Here is a 22,192-nt window from a genome sequence, read left to right as displayed (position 1 = left end):
CGTTGCTGATTTGTAGTTATGATTTCAATGTTGTTTCAATATTAATGGAGAGTGCAAAAGTGATGTTGATAAAACATCAGATTCCAATGTTGATTCAACAATATTAACGTTGACACATTAACGTTGATTCAACAATCAATCATATAATAACAAGAACCTCTGTTATCGGTCTTAGATGTTAGATCTTATAATTTGTATAATGTTATATTCTGGATTTTGAAAAACATTCCTTAAATAATATTGAGGACAGAACGTCCCAAAATACCTTTTATCTCATAAAATGCAGGGCTGTACAGTGCAACACATGTCGCACATGCAGATGATTTTAACTCATTTCATCAGTGCAAGGACAGGCTGAGAGACCCTTCTTTTTTAGAGAGAGATAGAGAGAATAAAAGTATCGCCGGGGCTATGCTCCACTTTCTATTGTGTGCAAACACGACTTTATAACATGTAGGCTAGGGGGGAAAAACACAACTTTGAGAAATGAGGTCTTGTTGAGCGGTAGCTTTGCTAAGTTGGCTGCCCGGCTACCGTCACCGTTGCCCGGTTTGACTAGGCTACGGGACTTCCGTCTGCCAGGATTTTGAACTTGTCAGGCTCGGGGCAGAGGGCTCTCCGTGGGTGAAGTGTCAGTGTTTGATGACAGGGAGAATGTTAAACTGTAGCAAAGAGATGAGTAGCGAGTTCTACACAGACTCACAGAAGTGAGTGACACAGAAGTGTCAGGCTGGTAAAGCGGGTGCAGAGGGATAAGTTGCAGCTGGCGCTCATAGCCCCAGAGCTAGCACTAGTTCCAGGCATCCCGGGGCTACATCCACAGACCCACACTCGGCTCTCGTCCCCGATGTCAAAATATCGGTCGGACTCCCTTTATCTCCGCGTTTCAGTAACATTAAAGTTATCCTGTGTCTTTCAACGATACAACTTCCCTATCTAAACATAACTTTCTGATCCTAGCTGTCTCTCTTACTCTCTCCAGTAGGCTAAATAAACAGTTCCACAGCGCCCCTACAGGCCTGGAGCACTTCCGTTTAAGGCTGAACTTGCAGCGTTTCTGTGTTTGCTGTTGTTTTCTGGTTGTGTGTGTTTTGACTTAAGTTTCGTTTCTGTACTTGCAGCGCGTTTGATGCTTATGCAGTTGTTTTGCCTATTTGTAGCGCGTTTGTGTCTTTGCAGCGCGTTTCAGCCTTTGTATTTGTTGTGGTAGTTTGCATTTGCTTTTGAATGTGCAGCGTTTCTATATATGCTGCGCGTTTTCCTAAATGTATGTCGTTTTATCAGTTGCTGAGGGTTTGACCCCTACCGGCCACCGTAGAACTGCCATGATTCCCCAACGTTATCTGAGCCCTCCCCGATATCATCTTTTGTTAGGCTACTGTTTTGATTGAGAGCTAGCCCCCTGGCGGTGGATATTACATACTGTGCGTTTAATTGGGACATCACATGGAGGAGAGGACTGAGTGTTGACCGGTATGTCATTTTTTAAAAACTATCATGTAAAACTAAAATTGATTCAGAAAAGTATCGTTTTCATGTAAAACATAACTATTAGTTTTTGCATTTCGGTAGATGGCTGTTGCGTCGTGAGCCTGGATTTCTACCTGTTAAAAGGATGTTTTTTCTTGCCACTGTAACTTTTGCTAAAGTGCTATGCTCATGATGGATTAAGCTGGGTCTTTGTAATAAAGCAATAAGTTAGGTCTTTGACCTGACTTTTGTAAAGTGTCTCCAGATAACACTTGTAATGAAATGACGCTATACAAATAAAGATTGATTGATTGATAACAGACACATTCTCACATAACAAATAGAGACCAGGAGAGCAGAAATGAGAGACTTAACCTGAATGATTGACTTATTGTCACTGATTTACAGTGTTGTGTATCTCTTTCCATTGAATAGATAGATCAGAGTTCAATTCAACTAAAAAATCTCGGGGGTGTTGCCAAGAGTCAATGAAAAAAAGTTTCTCCCCCAGAGCAGCTGAAGGGTTACATTTTATGGTTAAGGGCAACACAAGACTTTTCACTCATTGAAGACGCAAGGAAGACATAATCTTGTAAATCAGACTTGAGCCTTGGTTTGCAGTATGGATTCAATTTCGTCTGTCATTGGAACCTATGTGAACTGGGATGTCCAAAGTTTCCTTCTCTTCACTGCCATTTTTATCCTCACTGCAGATTATATTAAGAACCGCCGGCCGGTCAGCTTCCCTCCAGGACCTTGGGCTCTACCTATCATTGGCAACATTTTCTCGGTGGACCACAACAGGACCCATGAGAGTATGACCCAGGTTAATGAGCATGTGTAAAAATATATGATTTAAAACATAACCAGTCACCTGACACTTCTATTTATGTTTTCCATGTGAAATGAGCATTGAGATCATATCCTCTCTTGAATCTACTCACAGCTAGCAGGGAAATATGGAGAAGTGTACAGCCTGCGGATGGGGCAGGAGTGGTTGGTTGTCTTGAATGGGTTTGAGGCTCTGAAAGAAGTTCTTGTAAATCAAGGAGACAGTGTGGCTGACCGGCCACCCCTCCCTCTGCATATGGATATGAGCAAAGGACTAGGTGAATACACACAACAACATTAGGCAGTATTGAATGGATATCTGAATAACTCAAGTTGCTGATTGGAGTATTCTATTGCAATAATAAATTGACAAAAAATGTATGTGTACAGATAACCTTTTAACTCCATCCCCTGTGTAATTGTGTTGTGTTAATAAAAGCTCTGCTGACTGTGAAATTGAATGAAATATGCTGTCTCCTCTATGACTTAGATGATTACATTTTATCAAGATCTAAACCAAAACAAAATGCAGATCAATGACTAATTATGTGAAAAAATGTGTTTAACATTCTGCCAATTTCTATGTTTTTCCCACTTCACATTCATGGATTTCTCATCAGGTGTCATTTTAAGTAGTGGGCACTTGTGGAAGCAGCAGAGGCGTTTCGCACTTTCAACCCTCAGAAATTTTGGAATTGGCAAGAAGTCCCTTGAACCTGTTGTTTTGGATGAATTAAACTATTGTTTAAAAGAATTAAATGGGTATAAAGGTGAATATTGAATACATTATACAGACAACAAATTCAGTAAGAGAAAACTGCATATAGCAATTATTATTTGATTTTCTGTGTTTCTGTGGAGGTAAGCCCTTCAATCCACACCTCATCCTCAGCAACGCTATCTCCAACATCATCTGCTCCCTGGTTTTCGGGCATCGCTTTGAGTACACTGATGAGAAGTTCAGGAAACTGATTATGTACTTTGAAGAAGTACTTCGATGTCAAGTAACAATTTGGGCACAGGTATGACAATTTCAAGCTTGTGGTACAGTATTTAAGTTGTGTACCATTGCTATGAAATGTATATTTTTAGTGGGAAACTGTATCATCAATGCAAATGGATTAATATGATTGTTGCATTTAAAAATGACGATACAACTGAAGATCTAATATGTTTAAAATACTTGACAGTTTACTGGAATCCAATCTCAAGCATTGACTATTACAAAAAGAAAGTCTTATGTTGAAGTTCTTCCTCCATATGTTATCATTACAATCTGCTCTACTCTGCAGTTTTACAACTCATTCCCTCGGCTGATGAGACGTTTGCCAGGACCTCATCAGACATTTCTGCTCATTTGCAACGATATCAAGGTTTTCATAAGAGAAGAGCTTAAGAAGCACAAACAAAACTGGGATTCCTCGGATCAAAGAGACTTCATCGACTGCTACCTGAATGAGATACAGACGGTAACTGGCACTGGATGATGCTTTATTTGTGACACTGGATACTGGATGTTCTTGTTGAGTTTATATTCTTAGTAATGCTGTGTGCAGAGGTCTTGAATTATTGATCTTACAAAACACGTATTTTGTTTTATTCTTAGAATATGGGAAGAGCTGACAACACTTTTGATGAGGAAAACCTGATTGAGTGCGTCTTGGATCTTTTCGTGGCCGGCTCTGAGACCACATCCACAACCCTGCGCTGGGCTTTCCTCTACATGGCCAAGTACCCAGAGATCCAGGGTAAGAGCACTGACCAGGCTAGTTCTTACTCAAAAATGTCCAATAAGGTCACAAACATGTATTTTTTTTAAATGATATAATTTAATTTTATACAAAGGAAATACTGAGCTAACACCAGAGTCCTTCACATATGTAAAAGACATGTCCTCTTTTGGCTGGTTGAATGATTTTAAATAAACAGAAACATATCTATCTATTCACTACTATATCTGTTTCCCTTCCTCACAGCAAAAGTCCAGGCTGAGATAGACAGAGTGATTGGACAGTCCAGACAGCCATCAATGGAAGATCGTGTAAGCATGCCCTTTACAGATGCTGTCCTCCACGAAATCCAGAGAATGAGCAACATAGTTCCTCTCAGTGTGCCTCATATGACCAACAAAGATATCCAGCTGGGAGGCTACACAATCCCGAAGGTAATTTCTCAGAAAATGTGAAATGTCACACACACTTCCATGGCCAAACCATCTTGAAAATATAGGTTGGCCCTGAAGGTCATATTGGACCAAATTCAAGTAACCAACCACATTTAGTGAACACAAAACTTAACTTAAAGCACAGCAACAGTGTCCATATTCAAACATCTAAAAACACCTCAAGAAGAACAAGGGAACCTTACAGGAGATGATCAGAGTCTGATACAAAAAATGGTTTATATCATGCTTACTAGAGTAAACATCAAACTGAATTCTCTCACTCAGGATCCCTGCTCATTTATGGTTTGTGAACAAAGAATCAAAGAAACCAGAGTGTCATGCTTATCTTTTGATTTACAATATGATTGAAGCTCACTTTTGCATCATGCATGTTACACAAAGTCAAACACACACACACACACACACTGTGCTACTGTCTCCACTTCGAGGATGTTTGAATTTACTATACTGTAGTTTGCCCTGATCATTTTAGACTACCTTCATATAGTTCAAACCCATAGTGCTGCCTTCTATGATTGATCAGACTGCATGACCTGAATTAGGGCTGCACGATATATTGTTTCTGCATCGTCATCGCGATGTGCGCATGCACCAGAGAGAGCGTTACATTACATTACTTTACAATGCAGCACGTTAACATATTTAATAAATATCCCCATAATATTATTTGGTCGAGGAGGGAAACTTAAATGATGGAACCTCAGTGCATGAGCATGTTATTAAAAGTCTGACCTGATGTGAGAAGAATCACTTGAAGGAAATATTATAGATCAATATCAATAATTAACAGCAGATCATCAACATGATTAAACTCTTTGCAAACACAAATAACGTTTCCGGAGGCAGTGAGAGACAGAGGCAGACAGGTGAGAGTCTGTAATCATCATTTCAGGGAGAGTCATGGAGAATTCAGCTGAACAGAGTGAAGCAGTAAACTTTACAAATATCGCAATATATATCGCAGGGAAAAAAATATTGCAATGTCAGTTTTTACCTATATCGGGCAGCCCTAACCTGAATTAGACTCCCTGCATGCACTCTCTAAGATACTTCTCATTGGCTCTTCTTAATCCTGCAGTTTGATTTTCAACAAATGAAGTACAAAGTACCATAGTTATAGGTAATACATTTTACACATTATATTATTTTTTTATTTTGGCCTCAAATGAATTTTTTCCCCATTTTCCCCACTACAAAACGCAACAAAATTGAACAGGTTACGATAACATATCACAGCACAACACTTGACAAAACACAAAGACGTTTCAGAAAACACATCTTTTTATGGTCAGATAACATTTAAGGTAGGGAATGACTTATTTGATTGTGACTGTTGTGTTCTGACAAAAAGTTTTTAGCGTGTGTGTTTCGACCTTCAAGGCTACCCTACATTTATAATATTATTGTAATATTCTAATTAACAGGGAGTTACAGTCATTCCCAATTTGACCTCGGTGCTTTTTGACCAGACTAAGTGGAAGACGCCTTTTACCTTCAACCCAGGACACTTTCTGAACGAGGAGGGCAAGTTTGTGAAACAAGCTGCTTTCATCCCTTTCTCTGCAGGTGAGGAGCACCACAATGCCTTGTCTTATTTGTGTCTTTATTTACTTGTAATTACAGGAGATTAAAAAGGCAAAATATAGCCTTCCTCAGTTATTGCAGAATGACCCTTAAGCTAGCAATTATTCTTCAGTTACGTCATCATGCATGTTTTTCATGATGTGGGTGAACAGAATATAATTTTCCGGAGCTGAATTGTTGAGGAGTGAGCAATCTTGCATCACTACTATCTCCAATTACAGTTGCAACGGCAACTGTGAATAGACAGGTTGACAAAATATAACATAATGGGTGCGGTTGATGCAAAACCATTGCATCCTAAAACTTCTAAACACTGGAAATCAACCTCTTCAAATAAAAGGTTCGAACCTCCCTACTTCTGGCTAACTTTGGGGCCAACCCAGACGCTTGAACAAGGCAAAGTACAGGAGCCCTGCTTGGGTCCTGATGATTTGGGTCGTTTATTGTTGCAAACACAGCGTACACTTAACATTTGTCCTGCTATTTCTTACAGCAAATTGAAAATGTGTAGTGGGAACACACCGTTAGGACAGAAACCTGGAGTACTAGGCTGTGTTTGTATGAGTTATGTTGTTGTCATGTCCGAGGAGCGGATCACGGAGAAAGAGTGATTGGGTTTCGTGAACTCGTATTTTTGGGAACCCTGTCATGATTAACATATTAAAGAATGTACACCGTCAGCCTTGCGCCCGTCATGAGATATCCCAGCATGCCCTTTGACATTTCACACTCTGCAGCATTTAGAACTAATTGATGTTGCTGTGATTGTCAAATTGTGTACAGACGCTATCAGCCACTAACCTTATTCTGTCATTGACACCAAGAGGCCTAAAAGAATCAAATCAATTAAATACAAATACAAGTCTTTCAAATCTCAAGTTATTTTCAATTGTTTTAAATTTTATCCAACTTAGCAACAGTAACCAAGGTAGGCATTACAAATGGGTCAATTCACATTCTATATCACAGTGAAAATGGCAGTAAATAAACAACTTAATAACTGAACAATGATTTTAATGTGATAAGCAAACTTTTCTAACTGAACATGAACAGTCCCATGAGCCTTTGCTCCAAATATCTCTCCGAACCAAGATGCAACCTCTGGTGTTGAAAAAGGAAGCCAATGCGGAAGTGCAAAATCCTGCAGTTCCACAATTCTACAATTCTACAATTTACTTAGCAGATGCTTTTATCCAAAGCGACGTACATCAGAGAGTAAGTATAACACAAGCAAGGATCTAGAAAAAAAAAAAGGAACAATGTCAGTAAGAGCAAACAATCAGCTTTGAGTCCGATTGGACACACAGGTGCTGACAGGCATTGCACAGAGGCAAAGCACAACATTGACGGCAGTTCTCGAGAGCTCTAATCAGTATAGAAACCATCTTATAAGTCGCCGTTATCAAACAAAAACAATCGTCACAACCATCATCATCATCAATGATATGGAGACCATCATCATTAAGTTAGTAGGTATTCATGAAAGAGCTGGGTCTTTAGCTTTTTCTTAAAGGTGCAGAGGGACTCTGCAGATCGAATGGAGTTTGGAAGTTCATTCCACCACCGGGGGGCGACAGAGGAGAAGAGTCTAGTCAGAGACTTAGGACCCTGTTGTGAAGGTTGGACCAGACACCTTTCATTGGCAGAGCGTAGTGGGCGGGAGGGAGTGTAGACCTGGATGAGAGAGTTAAAGTAAGGAGGAGCCGTTTTTGTCGCTGTTTTGTAAGCGAGCAGCAGAGTTTTAAATTTGATGCGAGCAGTAACTGGAAGCCAGTGTAAGGAGATGAACAGCGGGGTGACATGTGCTCTTTTAGGAAGGTTGAAGACTAGTCGTGCTGCTGCATTTTGTATCATTTGCAGAGGTTTGATAGTGCATGTAGGAAGACCTGCCAGTGGAGAGTTGCAATAGTCGATGCGTGATATCACAAGAGCCTGTACCAGGAGCTGTGTAGCATGTTCTGACAGGTAAGGTCTGATCTTCCTGATGTTGTACAGGGCAAATCGACATGACCGGGCAATCGAGGCTACTTGAACCTTGAAAGTTAGCTGGTCATCAATCATGACACCCAGGTTCCAGGCAGACTTTGTGGGCATGAGTTTGGTTGTTCCAAGCTGGATATTGATCTGTGGTTGCACTATCAATATCTACTCAAAGCAAGTTTCAATTCACCCACCTAGCTGACAAGACCTTCCTAGTTTTCAGATCAGAGCTTGTTCTGACACGCAGTTCATTGAGTGTCCACTTCAGGCTGGCTGCAGAAGCCCAGGAAGTCACACACCCCATTCAAACTTTGAATTGCCTTGTTGCTGAAATGTGCTATATAAATAAACTTGCCTTGCCTTTATGCTAATAGACATAATCTTATTAATTTCCCGCTTTATAATCTGCCAGAACTTCAGTGTTTTTCTGCAGGACCACAGGCCATAGGTCTTATATAGTTGTCCACCCACAATATAAAGAAAACTGTTATATATTATATATATTAAAGTATTGGCCAGGCTTGAATAAATTCTGTTGATCAAGAAGTGAGCACTATTATAATAATTATTATCAGATGAAAGTTTTAACACATTAATAATTTCCTATTGAAGGCTCAAAACATCTTGAGATTATTTGTTTTGGCTAAACAGAGACAGGCTTGTCTCTCTCTCTATTTTTACTGTTTACTAAATACAGAGTAGTTGAAAAGATCCAGAATGAGAATTCTTTAATCTTTAATCTTGCTCTACAAAATAGGCACCAGCAGACCTTAAAGCAGTTCTTACAAGTGGTTTCGGGGTATATCTGACCTTTCTGTTAAAAGTTTAAAAATAAGACCTTGTGAAAATAACACGTTTTCCTGTTTCAGGTAAGCGGCTGTGTCTTGGTGAGAACCTGGCAAAGATGGAACTTTTCCTTTCCTTCACCTCTTTTATGCAGCACTTCACCTTCTCAATGCCTGCTGGGGTAAAGCCTGTGTTGGACTTTGTCTTTGGGGTCACTCTGGCACCATGCCAGTATGAAATCTGTGCAACCTCACGCTTAGAAAAGCTTTAATTGACAAATTATACTCTTTAAGACTTATAACTGTGATTGAGTTAATTTCTTTCCACGATTGATTTTGGTCTACGTTGTAACCTTTCATTTGAGCTTTTGGCAGTAGTTGTGATCCTCTAGTTTAAGTGACTTTGTTTTAGGCCATACATTAATCTTACATTTACACAATTTGCACAATACTTGAGCAAACAAAAAAGAAAAGGTATTTCCTGTCATTTACAAAATCACACATCACAATATGACACCATTTTGTATAGTAACATTTAATAGGTTTTAGCTAGGCCTGGCAAATAATGAAACCACACATAATTTATTCTAAGGAATATTTATATCACAATGCTAACAACAATTTATATTGTAGAAAATTGATTCAAAGATTGTTTTCAGAATACGTCACAGAGCATGTAAACAAGCTTGAGGCAAATAGAGGCTTTATTAAAGGTCTTTGAACATCTCATTCAATTTCTTGTGCCATGCCTTATTATGTTTCCCCAAATGTTGTCTGTTGGTTGTTTCCTCAGGGTGAGATGCAAATGCTTCACCTGCCCTTCCTCTGTGGACACTGGATTTTGTAGCCCACTCTGTAGGCTTGCAGGTACACACGTGCCTGGTTTATTCTGGAAGCAGACAAAGCATTGTCATACATGATTATATTCAGATGTAACTCTTCAGTTTCACCTCTTGGGATCTATCTCATCTCTTCCCATCTCATTTATATATTATGATTCTCATATTGAACACCTTATATTTGCTTTGTACATAGGGTTTCAAATTGAGCTTGAACTACTTTTTACAAATACGTTCACAGTATATTTAATTCATGTCAATATGCCTTATATTTCAGTAAATTCAGAAGAAGAAAGTGAGATGTAGGAAGGTTCTCAGCAAGTCCTCAGAAGTCCATTGAACTTTGTAGGAAACAGCTCTGCAATAAGTCAACACCAATCTGTTTCTTCAAAAAGATGAAACAAACATAATTAAGTATAATCCAGATTAAGGGGACGAAATAAGGAACCATGTTACCTGTATTTAGTGCAAAGCTGAACTCCAAGGGGTCCACACCGGTCAACATAACTTTCCCTAAAGGCCTTTCTCACTGCCCGAGCCATGCTGACCACAGTGGTGACCACAGGGCATGTCCTAGGAAAGACACAAACACTCAAATCCATGAAGAAAAGCTACAGTGTTCTGAAGACATTACACGTGTGTATATAATCAAGGCAGATAGTGGAAAACCTGCTGATCGATTCTCATTGATTCTCAGCGTTTAAGTCTTTTGAGTGTTCATACTCACAGTTTCTCACAGCGCAGGCCTGCTGTGCCCTCAGGACAGGAACAGGTGTTGTGAGGACTGCAGGTAGCCCCATGTTGGCAGGGTGGTATACAGGGGGTGGTCACAGCTGTAGACGTAGCACACAGCATGACTCTTAATGTAAAGGCTAATAAAGGTCTTAAATACTCACACCCACACAAACACAAATACTAACCTGTTTCACATAAGTCTCCAGTAAATCCTTTGGCACATTGGCACCTGTTGAGGCCGACACAAACTCCACCGTTCTTACAAGGTTTGTGACACACAACAGGCTCTGTTGGAGACATAAAAAAATAAAATCTAGAATGACCCCTGGCAGCTGAAGGCCCCCTTTTAACTGATCAGTTGAATCCATCTTTCTTTTTTTTTTGCAGAATGAAAGTGTAACAGGCCTTTTTTAGGGGCATATTATCCTATCCTTTGATGCCATGCTTACAAGAATGGTAGAGAAAGAGGACATATTCATTGACACACAACCCTCATAGACATAGTGTCTCTCCAGGGGTTATTGCCCGCCTGAACGTTTGAAACTGGAATGAAAAACATACATTTAAACTGGGTCATCAGTATTTCTAATCTGGACTTTCAGCTGGACTGTGCTTGTTTTGTATAGTAAGCCTGTTGAGCAAGGGTTCAACAATTCTCTTTGATGAAAGATTATTTAAAATCTCCATTCTAAAGCTTCAATATGTATTTTTTGTTAATTACTGCTTCATACATTAATTCCAATCTGATAATCTCCAGCAGCCTTCAGATTAAGTTTGACGAACAATAAATGTTTACAGATTAACTGGGCAGGGATTTCCTCCTCTGAGACTGTTTCAGCTTCAGGTTTATAGAGGACATGAAGAAAAATAAGTATGAAGTATTCCCCACAGGAGAAAGAAGAGTATAATAAAAATGTGTAAATGTTTGATAGAACTTGTTTTTTGGATTGGAATTACTGCCATAAAATGGACATCGTGTTTCTGGTGTACAGTTTTTATTTTCATGTGATTATGGGTCCATGAGGGTCCATTTGGATGTTTACTGTAAAGGTTGTTTCCAAAAGGGAAACTGCTGTCAGAAGCCAATAATAATACTTACCTCTCAAAGGTTAATACACAGTACATACATGCCATTGTCATCTTTCACTCATAACATGCATAAAATATCCAAGAAGCAGTAATAAGTGAGTATGCAGCATCAAAAGTAGGAAACAACCAAAATCCGGCTTTGTTTAAAAAGCCTCAAAGCTCATGAAATAAAAGAACAAATGTAGCGCCTTTGTTTCTTCTCTAAAGCATCTGTCCTTATCATCGCTGCAACACCTGTTGGTTTGCCATTCGCCAGGCAAACTGAGGGACGAGGGGCAATACTGCCCCTGTGTAGGGGTGCCGTCTACTTATCTGGTCAAAACAAAAACTAACCATTCCGCACCTTAGTGGAAACTTAGAAGGACATGCTGGCTGCTTCGTTGTTGCCAGAGAAGCCAGCACTTCAACAAAGCATGTTTCCTTTAAGTCTATTCTTATTATTTAATTCACTAAATATCTAACATATTAGACCTCTAAAATGTGAGTTTATCATGACTCCTGTATGAAAAAAGATTTTTTTTTATTTCAGTATCTATAGCCAGCTATAAATGCAGTGGATGTAATCTTACCTCTCTGACACCGAGCGCCTTGCCATCCACCAACACATATGCATTGGTTGACATCTACACATCTTCCCCCGTTCAGACAGGCAGGAGTGCACAGGGCTGCAAAAACAACAACAACAACAACCAGATAGAAGTCATTCTCTGCAGGAACATGGGAGTAAACTAAACAGCATAATCTTAGTTCTTCCTTTTTGTTTGTCTATAAACTTTCAGTACAACCTAATTCACTGCTACCAGGCACTGCTCGTTAAGCACTGCTTGTAAAGCAGACAGGGGGGTAGAAATGATTAGCTACCAGCCTACCACACAGAAGTCTCTGCATGTCTGGTGTAACTATGCCAGATGTATTGGTGGTTTGTGTCACTCACGTAAGAGGCACTGGGGGCCGGTGTAATCAGAGGGACACTGGCAGGTATTGGGCCCCACACAGCGCCCACCGTTAGCACAGGGCAGCTCACACACCGCTGAGCAAGACACACACAGAAATAGACAAAGCAGGATATATGGAAATAACAAAAGATAGGAAAAGATGTAAAAAAAGATAATCTATTGAAACACAAAAAAAATCAGCCATCAACCATACTTTTCTTTGATCAATATAAAAAATATATATTTATATATATATATATATATATATCCTCTTGTGTATAGACACAGTCTCTTCAGTGTGTGATGGTACAGAAGTACTGACATCCTGGTCAGAGGTAACATACCTGTGTGGCAGCCAGCACCGGTCCAACCAGGAGGACACAGGCACTCGTTCCAGCGCATACAGGTGCCTCCATGAGCACAGGGCGGGGAGCACATGGCTAAAAACACACAACCAGCATGGTTTAGTACAACCATGTTTCACAGCAATGTTACATTTTTTCATTTACAGAACTAAATAAACATACAATCAGCACTTACTTTTAAGTAAACCCATTCCCAATCTTTCACAAGGATATGAATTGTTACCAATGATTTTTGCCAACAACATAACAGACGAATGAAATCTGCTGGGCTTTAGAAAGACCTTTTGCAGTAAACACAGCTATGTAAAAAATACATGGAATGCAATTATTTTGAATATCATACCTTAACCAGTAATGCATTATAGATTGGACGTTGTTTTTTTAAAATCATTTTTGGGTAATTTTATTTGGTTTATTTTGGGGGGGTTTTCAGGCCTATATAGAGAGGACAGGACAGTGGATAGAGTCAGAAACAGGGATGAGAGATTGATTGATGACATGTGGCAAATGGCCGAGGGTGGGAGAGGGCAAATTTTGGGCCGCTGCTTCAAGGGCCTCTGTAAACAGGACGCTGGATTTAACCAATGAGCTTTAGTGCATTGCAGCTTATAGGCTGAAGACATATAGAGTTATACGTTTCTAAACCATGGCTAATAGTATGTTTTGTCTCTCTTAGTGTTATTTAATGTCCTCAATCGTGTGATGATGGCACATTGTGTCAATTTTAGTTTTGAGACTAATGCTACCCTAACTGTCTGATTTAGTTATTTAAGTATCCACTGAATGGCTAAAAGCTGTGAAATTAACAACTACACATATAAAAAACATATACAGCATTCCATATTTGTACCTAAGCAGCCGAGTCCAGGGTAACCTGGAGGACAGTCACAGCTGTTTGGGGCCACACACACTCCATAGTTTTGACAGGGAGGCTCACACACAGCTGGAACGGCAGAGAGGTAAAAAGGGAACAAATCAAATTAATAGACTCTTCATAAACTAAGTCCTTTTGCTTACATGCTTCATGATTGACTCTGACATGTTTGACGTTTGACTCACGCTTGCACTTTGTGAGGTCGTCCGTTTGTACTTGATACCCTTCTCTGCAGGTGCAGTTGAATCCACCTGGGTGGTTCAAACAGAGCTGCTCACAGCCTCCGTTCGTAAAGTCCCCACACTCATTGACATCTTATAACCAAAAAAACAGAATGATAGTTATCATTTTCAAAGGTTTTCATTTGTACATTTTAACAAACCCAAACAAACAAAATCCAGAGTCTATTCATTTTATTTTTCGGCTGATCGACCACCTGATACCACTGATACGGAGTTGCCACAGCTGAAGCCCTCAGAATAATCAGCTGTCAGCAGACATTCAAACTCAAATGGCTTTTCATCGTATTAACACAGAGGCCTGGCAAATGTCAAATGTATTAAAAAAAGTTTATTTCAGCTGTTTATACCTTTTCAGTTCCGCCCTGTTATTATCTAAAGGACCAGAGCAATAATTGTTGTATGTGCCTGATGAATGCTTAGGTGTTTGCTTTAACAGATGGCCAAGGCTAAACATTTTTGCATCATAGTGCATACTTACAATTAAAGAACCCCATCCAACTGGGATGATGTGTACTAAAAATTAACATTCACATTTCATATCAAATAAAAGCCCATAGTGTCTTTAAAAGTGATGATGCCAGTGTGAGGGATCTCACCAACGCAGCTCCGGTGGTCCTCGCCCAACTTCCAGCCTTTTCGACAGTTACACTGGACCTGTCCCTCTGCATTCACCGCACAAACATGGTCACAGCCACCATTTCTAAGATTGCAAGATGTTACATCTGTTCAGAACAAATAAAAAAGGAAAAGAAGGAATTATTTATTTATTTATTATTTGCAAGTTACATTTTTTAAAGGTTTTAACAATGAAGAGCAAAAAAGTACAAATCTGTGGAGAACTCAAAAATTCATCCTTTTTTAATGAAATTTGCTCATATTCTTTAAATAATGAGGATAGGCATTTTTGTCTCTTTTATTACATTTCCTAGACAAAAATTGTCTGAGTTAAACAAAACGGTAGATGATGCTAATCTGATGATGAAAGTAATCAATTATCGTCTGCCTATAAGCAGCTTAACTGTCAAATTGTTGGACATGTTTAAAAGATGACAAGTTGTATCTTTATCGAACAAAAACGTTTTCTTAATGCTACAATTTGTAGCCTTTTATAACAATTATATACATGGTAATACTGTCAAATGATTAAAGACAGAATTATATGGATAAACTTTGCTACTGTTTAACACTTAAGCATTAACTGTTGTAAAATTGTATGATGGAACTTCTGTATGTTTTCCACAGCAGTGTGTGCTCTTTGTGGACCTGTTTATAATCTGTGACATGTGGACCTCAGTGTGAACCAAGACCTTAATATGAGAAGTATGGACACAGGAAAACAATAACACCACGGGAACAGTTTGACTTGCCTTGTGAAGTCTTCATATTCAAATTATAAACACGATTTGTTTACCCCATTATATTCACAAAGCATTCTGATATTTAAAACTTGAAAGTGTATATGTGACATACTGCTGCAGGAGAGGTTGTCTGTGTCGAGCAGCAGAGGAGGAGGGCAGTGGCAGGTGTGTCCTCCTGGAGAGTTGCTGCAGGTGTGAGAGCAACCGCCATTCTGGAGTTTACATTCATCAATGTCTGCACACACATGTAAAAAATGTTTGGGAAATCATTACCTCTGGTGTGCAACTGACACCAAACTGAGTCTGGCTTTCACTCATTCTACAAAATGTGCCTGAAAGACATCCTTTCATGGTTGGGCAGAAAAGATGCACACACAAAATGAGAGCGTGAGACAAAATATTCATGGCAGTTTTAGGCTATGCTGCATGCTGATAAATAAACAAGCTTAAATGATGTAAATGAGCAGGTACACATCACTGAGTGGTGAAGTGACAGAGTGATGTTGAGTGACTGACCAACACAGGTGTGAACATCAATGTGCAGCTGGTAGCCGGGCCTGCAGGAGCACTGAAACGATCCCTGAGTGTTGATGCAAATGTGCCCACAGGTCCCATTCTGCGCCAAGCACTCATCAACATCTGTGGGATCAGAGACATTACTTAAAATAATGGCAAAAGACTCTCTGTAAAGGCTCGTTTTGACTTAAATCAAACTCTATTCCCCAGTCGTTCTATCACTTGCTTCAACATATCAATGAGAACATGTCAAAAGAGTAATCTCTTAAAGCTGGTCACACAATTATGGGGAAAATCTTTGGCCTTGGCGCCCCCAAGTGGTACTATGAAAAGAAATATTGTGGCACTCAACAATGCACATTAATGGACTTAATTTTTCTAATAACAAAAAGCAACATATGCCACTACAAATATATTAAGAAAATATGCTTAAAGAAGTCACTCATCAACAGGGAACATTCGTTAGTACTCTACTATTTGCTGAGAGTTGATTGAAATAGACTGCTATGTTAGTGCCTGCAGCCTAACAGTGAACGCTGTCTTTAGCCAAGCGAAGCAAAACTACTTGTTTTTTCTTTTTACAATGGCAGCCTAGCTGTTTTTCCCTGAGTCCAACCACTTTTGCTAGGCTTAGCCTAGGTAAGCAAACTGTTTTAGGATTCTAGCTAGATATTCAGTTTGTCTGGGGCAGATGGGCTAATCATCAAACGCTCCCTGCTATTTGTTTTAAAGAAAGACTTAAAGGCAAGGCTTTGACCTGCTTGAAGCTTTTTAATGTTAATAATTACAACAGAAGTAGAATTATTAAGTGGCCCAACAGGGTATCCCGGGCATGGCCTGGACGTTCTCAGGTGCCCATGGTTGCGGTAACATACCATTCGTTTCGCCCACAATAAAATACAGTAAAGTTATTTTCAGTGTGCCACGGACACACTTGAAGCGTTGAGCAAGAATCAAGGATTAGCTCATGTTGGTACTAGCAGTATATTAATCAACACCCTCCTCCCCAGTTCTTACCTGTGCAGTTGTGTCCATCCTGGTGGAGCTGGAAGCCTGAGCCACATTGGCAGCTGTACCCTCCCTGTTCATTGGAGCAGTTGTGTTCACAGTGGCCGTTGTTCACAGCACACTCATCTATGTCTGCAAATAGAGAAATCCCAAAGGAGCATCGTGTTGTGAGTGGAGAGTGCCCAAGTGCTTCTACTTGTTAGTACTGAACAAGTATTGCTGGCAGAGCCTCAGAGACACTAAGTTCCATTAGAGGCACACACTTTGGGAAATCACACACAAACACGGCTTACCCACCAAAACAAGAGTGTCCATCGCCGTTATAGCCATGGTAGCATTGGCAGAAATACGAGCCAATGATGTTGCCACATCGAGCATTTGTGTCACACCCGTGACCACCTGATGCACACTCATTCTCGTCTGGAAACAAGAAAACTTTTAAACACTCATTTCATTTCCACTCAAAGAACACTGTCCTGCCCCTCTGGATCATTTGAATGGAATGCAGAACAGCAAGCATTAAAACATGGGCACACAAGGAAGTTGACCCCATCTACCAGAAAAAGAGTTTTCCATTGAGGGACATCAGCACTAATTGCTTACCTTCGCAGTGTGTGCCGTTTCCCCGGTAACCCGGTCGACAAACACACTTGTAGCTCCCAAGCGTGTTCTCACAGACACCTTGACCATCACACACCGCAGGACTCTCCACACATTCATCTACATCTGGGACAGAGACAGACGCCAGAAGAAGATTATTTTACCACAAGCAGAATGAAAAATGTTTTAATTACAATTCACTCTGACGTAATGCAATAAAACATTTTATTGCTTGTTAAAAGCAGTATTCTGCACCCAGTAATTTACTTTAAACATCAGAGTGACTAAATTATTTCCATGCCACCCAGCACCAATCAGGTCTTTAATGGGCATTAAACATTAGAATTTTGCAGTTGGAACACTCAAGAATGGGCAAGAAGATAACAATATTTTACGAGACACTCTTATGAGGAACACCAAATCCAAATTGTGAATGTTGCATATGATTTGGTTGGTATACCTTAACAATCCAAACCCTCATCAAAGCAAGCAGCTCGTGTTAAACATGGAAGCCAACATACCTTGACACACGGTGTAGTCTGGACACACAGGACCTGAGACCACGAGTGCAGAAAAGTCACAGAAAAAACAAATAAAGATGTTAAAAAAGAGAGCAAACAGAAAAGAGCACAAGAGAGGGAATAAGTCCTTAAAGTTCAAGAAGTAGAGCTAGATGCCTGGAAACAAAACAAAGAGCAAGAGAGCAGGCAGCAAAGCAGCCGACTTAAGCCCTAACTCCTGCAAAGCCTGTGTCCCTGTCAGCAGGAGTTAAATCTGGGCCAAATCAAGCAAAATATTAGAAACCCACAACACTGGATCAAATCTAGACATCAGTGTCATCCAGCTGTGAAGAAGCTTAAAGACAAATTTACCGACACAGGCGGGGGCCTCTGCTCTGAAGCCTGGCTGGCACTGACAAACAAAGCTGCCCGGAGTGTTCACACACACATTTCCCAGTTCACGACGACACTGCTCCTCGAAGCTGCACTCATCCACGTCTGCAGGAAGGGGAACCCAAAGATAGAAACTTTCTTTTACAGCCATAAATAAATAATACAGTGCATCAGGGTCACAAACATGATCACAATTCAAAAACGTAATCAACTTAAGGTGGTTTTGAGGTGTCTAAAATATGTCATAAAATGTTTATTTATGACATTGCTGCTTTACATTTGGTTCATAATTTGTCTGTATAAAGTGTAATATGTTGTTTTAGACCCCAATAAGATACTTCTATCCTGTCAACAAGTCCTCTGGAACGATGTGTAACCCCAAACTTCTAGCTCAGCCCAGGTGCTGAAGACATGCTTGTTAAAATGCCTCTGAACAAAAACTATTTTATTGTATATGGACAGAAACACACAAACCTGATGTCAACATCAGCCTCACCTACACAGCTTCTTCCATTAAGTGCCATTACATATCCATGACGACAGGAGCATGTGAAGGAACCAGGGGTGTTTGTGCACTCTGCGTCCCCTTGACAGGCCTGCAGGCCCGTCACTGCAGCCAAAGCACACTCGTCTATGTCTGAAAAACCCAAAGACACACATGCATCATAACTATATACTGCTAATTAACTGAAGAGTACTGAGAGACATTGCCAAAACTCTCTTATCAACATGCTCGCTAACACACACACAGTAAATCCTCTCAGATGCCTACGAACCCTGGCATCCTACAGAACCCATCAGGTAACCACGGAGACAGCTACATGAGTAAGAGCCAGGGGTATTAGTGCAGCTGGCATGGAGACCACATGGTCCTGGCTCCTCTGCTTCACAGTCGTCAACATCTGTCGAGGGGAGAGGAGATAATATGCCACATGTAGCTGGCATCACTGCATGCAAATTGGCAAAAAAAAAATCCACTTGTTCATAAATGGGTACGTCAGGACAAAATACGAATATAAACTATAGTTTAATTCAGCTAAGACAAGCTGTTACCTTGTCCTTAAGAAAAGTCCTGCGAGAAAAAGGAAAAACACATCTTCCCACATGCCTCTTCTTACCTTTACAGCCTGCAGCTCCATCCAGAGAGAAGCCCACAGGGCAGGTGCAGTTGTCTCCATCCTTCACCATACCAGAAGGACAGCCACAGTGTGTGATGTTCTCCAGCATCACTTGGTTTCCTGGACACTGAGGAGCTGAACTGCTGCTCACAGAACCTGTTGTGCTCAAGGGAGCTGCTACTGTGAATGAAAAAGGCAGGGAATTTAAAGAAAACTGTGTGTGTGTGGGGGGGGGGGGGGGGGGGGACCACAGAAATAGTCAGTAAACTCACATGTAGTAGGTGTGTTGCTCTGTGTTTCACTCAGATTTCCAATGGCATTTTCAGTCACCTGATTGTAAAACAGGTAAACTGACAAACTAAGTTGCATTCAATGAATCCATCACATCCAAAAAAAAAAAAAAAGGACAACAAAGAAACTAAAAGGTATTGCTTTGTTACTGACCTGGCTCTTTGAGAGCTCCACCCCTGTGAGTTTCATAACTTCATTATCATTTTCCTCAGGGTTGTTCAGAGCTTCAGACAAAACCAACAGCAGGACTGAGAGAAGGGTCCAGAGGTGAGTCATCATCAACTGAATCTGTATCCGGCCTACAGGGATGAAATGAGTTCACAGAGCCATCAACTCTGCAGGTCTGCAGAAGGAGCTCAGATGGTTTAATAATGCATATAATTCTGTTGAGGGCAGAATGACTGGAACTTTACTAGTGTATTGTATGCAGCAGCCAAAAGCCATGCATGTCTGGGCAGGCCAAACAACAGAGGTTAGAGCACCCTGTTATTACGTTTTACATCAACCCCCTGGGCTGTCTCCTCAGAACAATAGAAACTGCAATAGTCCTTTAGGCCTACGTTAAAGTGTGCTTAAAAAAATAGTCTGAATGTTATGGTTTGAAAAACGTGCATTTATTTTGCGAAAACTTTTGCGATACGAAACACCATCAAGTGGGAAGAACTTAAGGCTACTTGAAAGTTGTGAAGTGATAAATGCGAGTACGTGTAACAAACCCGTTTCCAACGACTTACCCGGGTTACGTGTTCTCGTGCTAAAAAAAAAAATAAACAGCCGCTACAGAAGCAATGACTTCAATCCAGATGCAGAGAAATGTGCTTCCTGTCGTCTCCAGATGCGGACTCGTGCAGCCGTGAGCCAGCTCTGTGTCAGAATGGAGTAGGGGGGGCTGTATCCTACATTACAGCAGTGACTCTACATCCTGTCCAGAAAAAAAATCTGCACTTCCCATTCCACAGCTCCCAAAACAACGCAATAAAGAGGAGCAGCAGTCAGGCAGACCCGCAGAATGCTTCAAGATGCCCCTGCTTTGAACCCTGACATGGAGGTCATAAACAAGCCAGCAGACATGGGGCACTTCACAAGCGAAAAACACCGAGGTGTAAAACAAAGTGCTTCAAGAAAAAACATCAAAGAGCAAAACTCCACATGAGGGCAGCAGGTGACTATTTATCATTTCGACATGGACAACTTATAAATCTCAAAATGGTAATTCTTTCATGGCCCACATTAGTTATTCTATGCAATGTGTCATGTATTTGTGTATCTTTTTTACTAATTAAAACAATTACAATTATCCTAGTGGCTGCTGATGTCTCTCCTCTCAGCTCAGGTAACATCATAAAATTCAGTAAATATACAACTATAAATATTTCAAATGGCTTTCCTGCTCTAACATGTTAATTCAAGAAGATTTAGAAACTTTAATCTTTCAACAATTGGAAATAAAGATGATATTGCAATAATAGCAATTTTTTTCAAATTATAGGTCAGAGCTTTTGAAGATAAAAATGGTTAAAGTTTTCCTGTATGAGGCAAAAATAAAAATGTTACAAAATACTTTGATACTGTAGTGCCTATGTGTTTAACTGCAGGCTGTCTAAGGATTCAAGTAATTAACAATATCTTTCCACAAAAAAATCCTTTGTGAATCAGTTCATGTATGACTCAAGTGCATTTAAAAACAAAAACTGACACAAGCAAACGTGCCGCAAAGGACCAAACGATTTCAATGAGGAGAAACAGGCTGCGAATCTAGGAATGTTGGCAATTCAAAAACATGATGCCAAATCAAATGCATTTCCACCAAACAAGCTTCAAATAGTTCATGAAAATTGCATGATCACAAACACTCACACACAGAAAACAAATGCCAAAGAAAAACTCCAAATCCAGTCATCACGATGGAAAGATTCCAGACCTTCTCTCTAGAGGGGGACTTTGAAGTGGCTTTGGTGAAATGTGATTTATGGAGAAAATAATTTACAAGCACTCTGCTCTGGTTACTTCTGTTCAGTGGTATCAGTTATTTCTGAACCTCTCTTTTTCTCTCAGATCAAAGTCGATGTGTGGGTGTTACATGGGTGTGGGGGGGAATTTAATTCATCAGCTCATTTTAGCTAATTTCTCCAAATAGAAATAGTTTAGGCGGTTGCAGCAGGTTTATCCTTGCTGGACGATGTACCTATGTAACAAGATGGTTTATGATTAATTGTGGCCACAATTATGTTCATGACGTTACCTTTTATTAGTGATTTAATATTTAGTAGTTGCAAGCTGAAGATATCTTTATTTTGCTAAATGGGTGCTGAGTAAAAAATGTTCATCAAGCTAATTTTTTTAAATTTCGACAAGGTATTAAAATCTCCCAGACAAATGCCCAAGAAGAGCTGTAACATTTCAAATACAACAAATGTGAAAAGAGACTTCATAATAATCATCTGACAGCAACACGTTTCTGAAATCATTTAAAAGCAGATCCTTCATTTATATG

At 40.0% G+C, this 22,192-nt stretch overlaps 2 protein-coding genes across 3 annotated transcripts; one reads left to right on the top strand and one right to left on the bottom strand.

The window, feature by feature from the left end:
- Window positions 1-1,969: 1,969 nt before the first annotated feature.
- LOC132960434 (cytochrome P450 2J2-like) lies at window positions 1,970-9,764 on the top strand. Its single transcript, XM_061033213.1, has 9 exons — window positions 1,970-2,296; window positions 2,417-2,579; window positions 2,922-3,071; window positions 3,163-3,323; window positions 3,594-3,770; window positions 3,908-4,049; window positions 4,278-4,465; window positions 5,911-6,052; window positions 8,920-9,764. The coding sequence occupies exons 1-9, from the start codon at window positions 2,093-2,095 to the stop codon at window positions 9,105-9,107; spliced, it is 1,515 nt and encodes a 504-aa protein (XP_060889196.1). The 5' UTR covers window positions 1,970-2,092; the 3' UTR covers window positions 9,108-9,764.
- Window positions 9,417-20,927, bottom strand: si:ch211-221n20.8 (uncharacterized protein LOC100034409 homolog). Of its 2 annotated transcripts, XM_061033210.1 has the most exons (23): window positions 20,433-20,925; window positions 19,852-19,997; window positions 19,680-19,737; window positions 19,408-19,587; window positions 19,066-19,191; window positions 18,786-18,926; window positions 18,269-18,394; window positions 17,918-17,950; window positions 17,400-17,522; window positions 17,094-17,216; window positions 16,806-16,928; window positions 15,789-15,911; window positions 15,385-15,507; window positions 14,511-14,636; window positions 13,858-13,986; window positions 13,649-13,741; window positions 12,778-12,873; window positions 12,433-12,528; window positions 12,068-12,163; window positions 10,595-10,696; window positions 10,402-10,507; window positions 10,131-10,247; window positions 9,417-9,724 (listed from the first exon to the last, which is right to left on the bottom strand). In XM_061033210.1, exons 2-23 carry the CDS (start codon window positions 19,975-19,977, stop codon window positions 9,646-9,648), a joined length of 2,445 nt encoding a protein of 814 aa, XP_060889193.1. In that variant the 5' UTR covers window positions 19,978-19,997; window positions 20,433-20,925; the 3' UTR covers window positions 9,417-9,645. The 2 variants fall into 2 exon arrangements, with proteins under 2 accessions (XP_060889193.1, XP_060889194.1); XM_061033211.1 differs by lacking the exon at window positions 17,918-17,950 and having other exon boundaries at window positions 20,433-20,927.
- Window positions 20,928-22,192: the final 1,265 nt, after the last annotated feature.

This window comes from Labrus mixtus, chromosome 3 (genome assembly GCF_963584025.1).
Source record: "Labrus mixtus chromosome 3, fLabMix1.1, whole genome shotgun sequence".
Lineage (NCBI taxonomy): Eukaryota > Metazoa > Chordata > Actinopteri > Labriformes > Labridae > Labrus > Labrus mixtus.
This window is presented reverse-complemented; position numbering and strand designations above follow the sequence as displayed.

Bases quoted from the DNA above. Each gene is read 5' to 3' on its own strand.
- si:ch211-221n20.8 (XM_061033210.1), bottom strand. From the start codon at position 19,977: ATGATGACTCACCTCTGGACCCTTCTCTCAGTCCTGCTGTTGGTTTTG. The intron at 17,523-17,917 runs GTATGTTGGCTT...TCTCTGTCCCAG, and splicing joins AGACTACACCGTGTGTCAAG to ATGTAGATGAATGTGTGGAG. The intron at 13,742-13,857 runs GTGAGTCAAACG...CTGCCGTTCCAG, and splicing joins CGACCTCACAAAGTGCAAGC to CTGTGTGTGAGCCTCCCTGT.
- LOC132960434 (XM_061033213.1), top strand. From the start codon at position 2,093: ATGGATTCAATTTCGTCTGTCATTGGAACCTATGTGAACTGGGATGTC. The intron at 3,072-3,162 runs GTGAATATTGAA...GTTTCTGTGGAG, and splicing joins AGAATTAAATGGGTATAAAG to GTAAGCCCTTCAATCCACAC. The intron at 4,050-4,277 runs GTAAGAGCACTG...CCTTCCTCACAG, and splicing joins CAAGTACCCAGAGATCCAGG to CAAAAGTCCAGGCTGAGATA.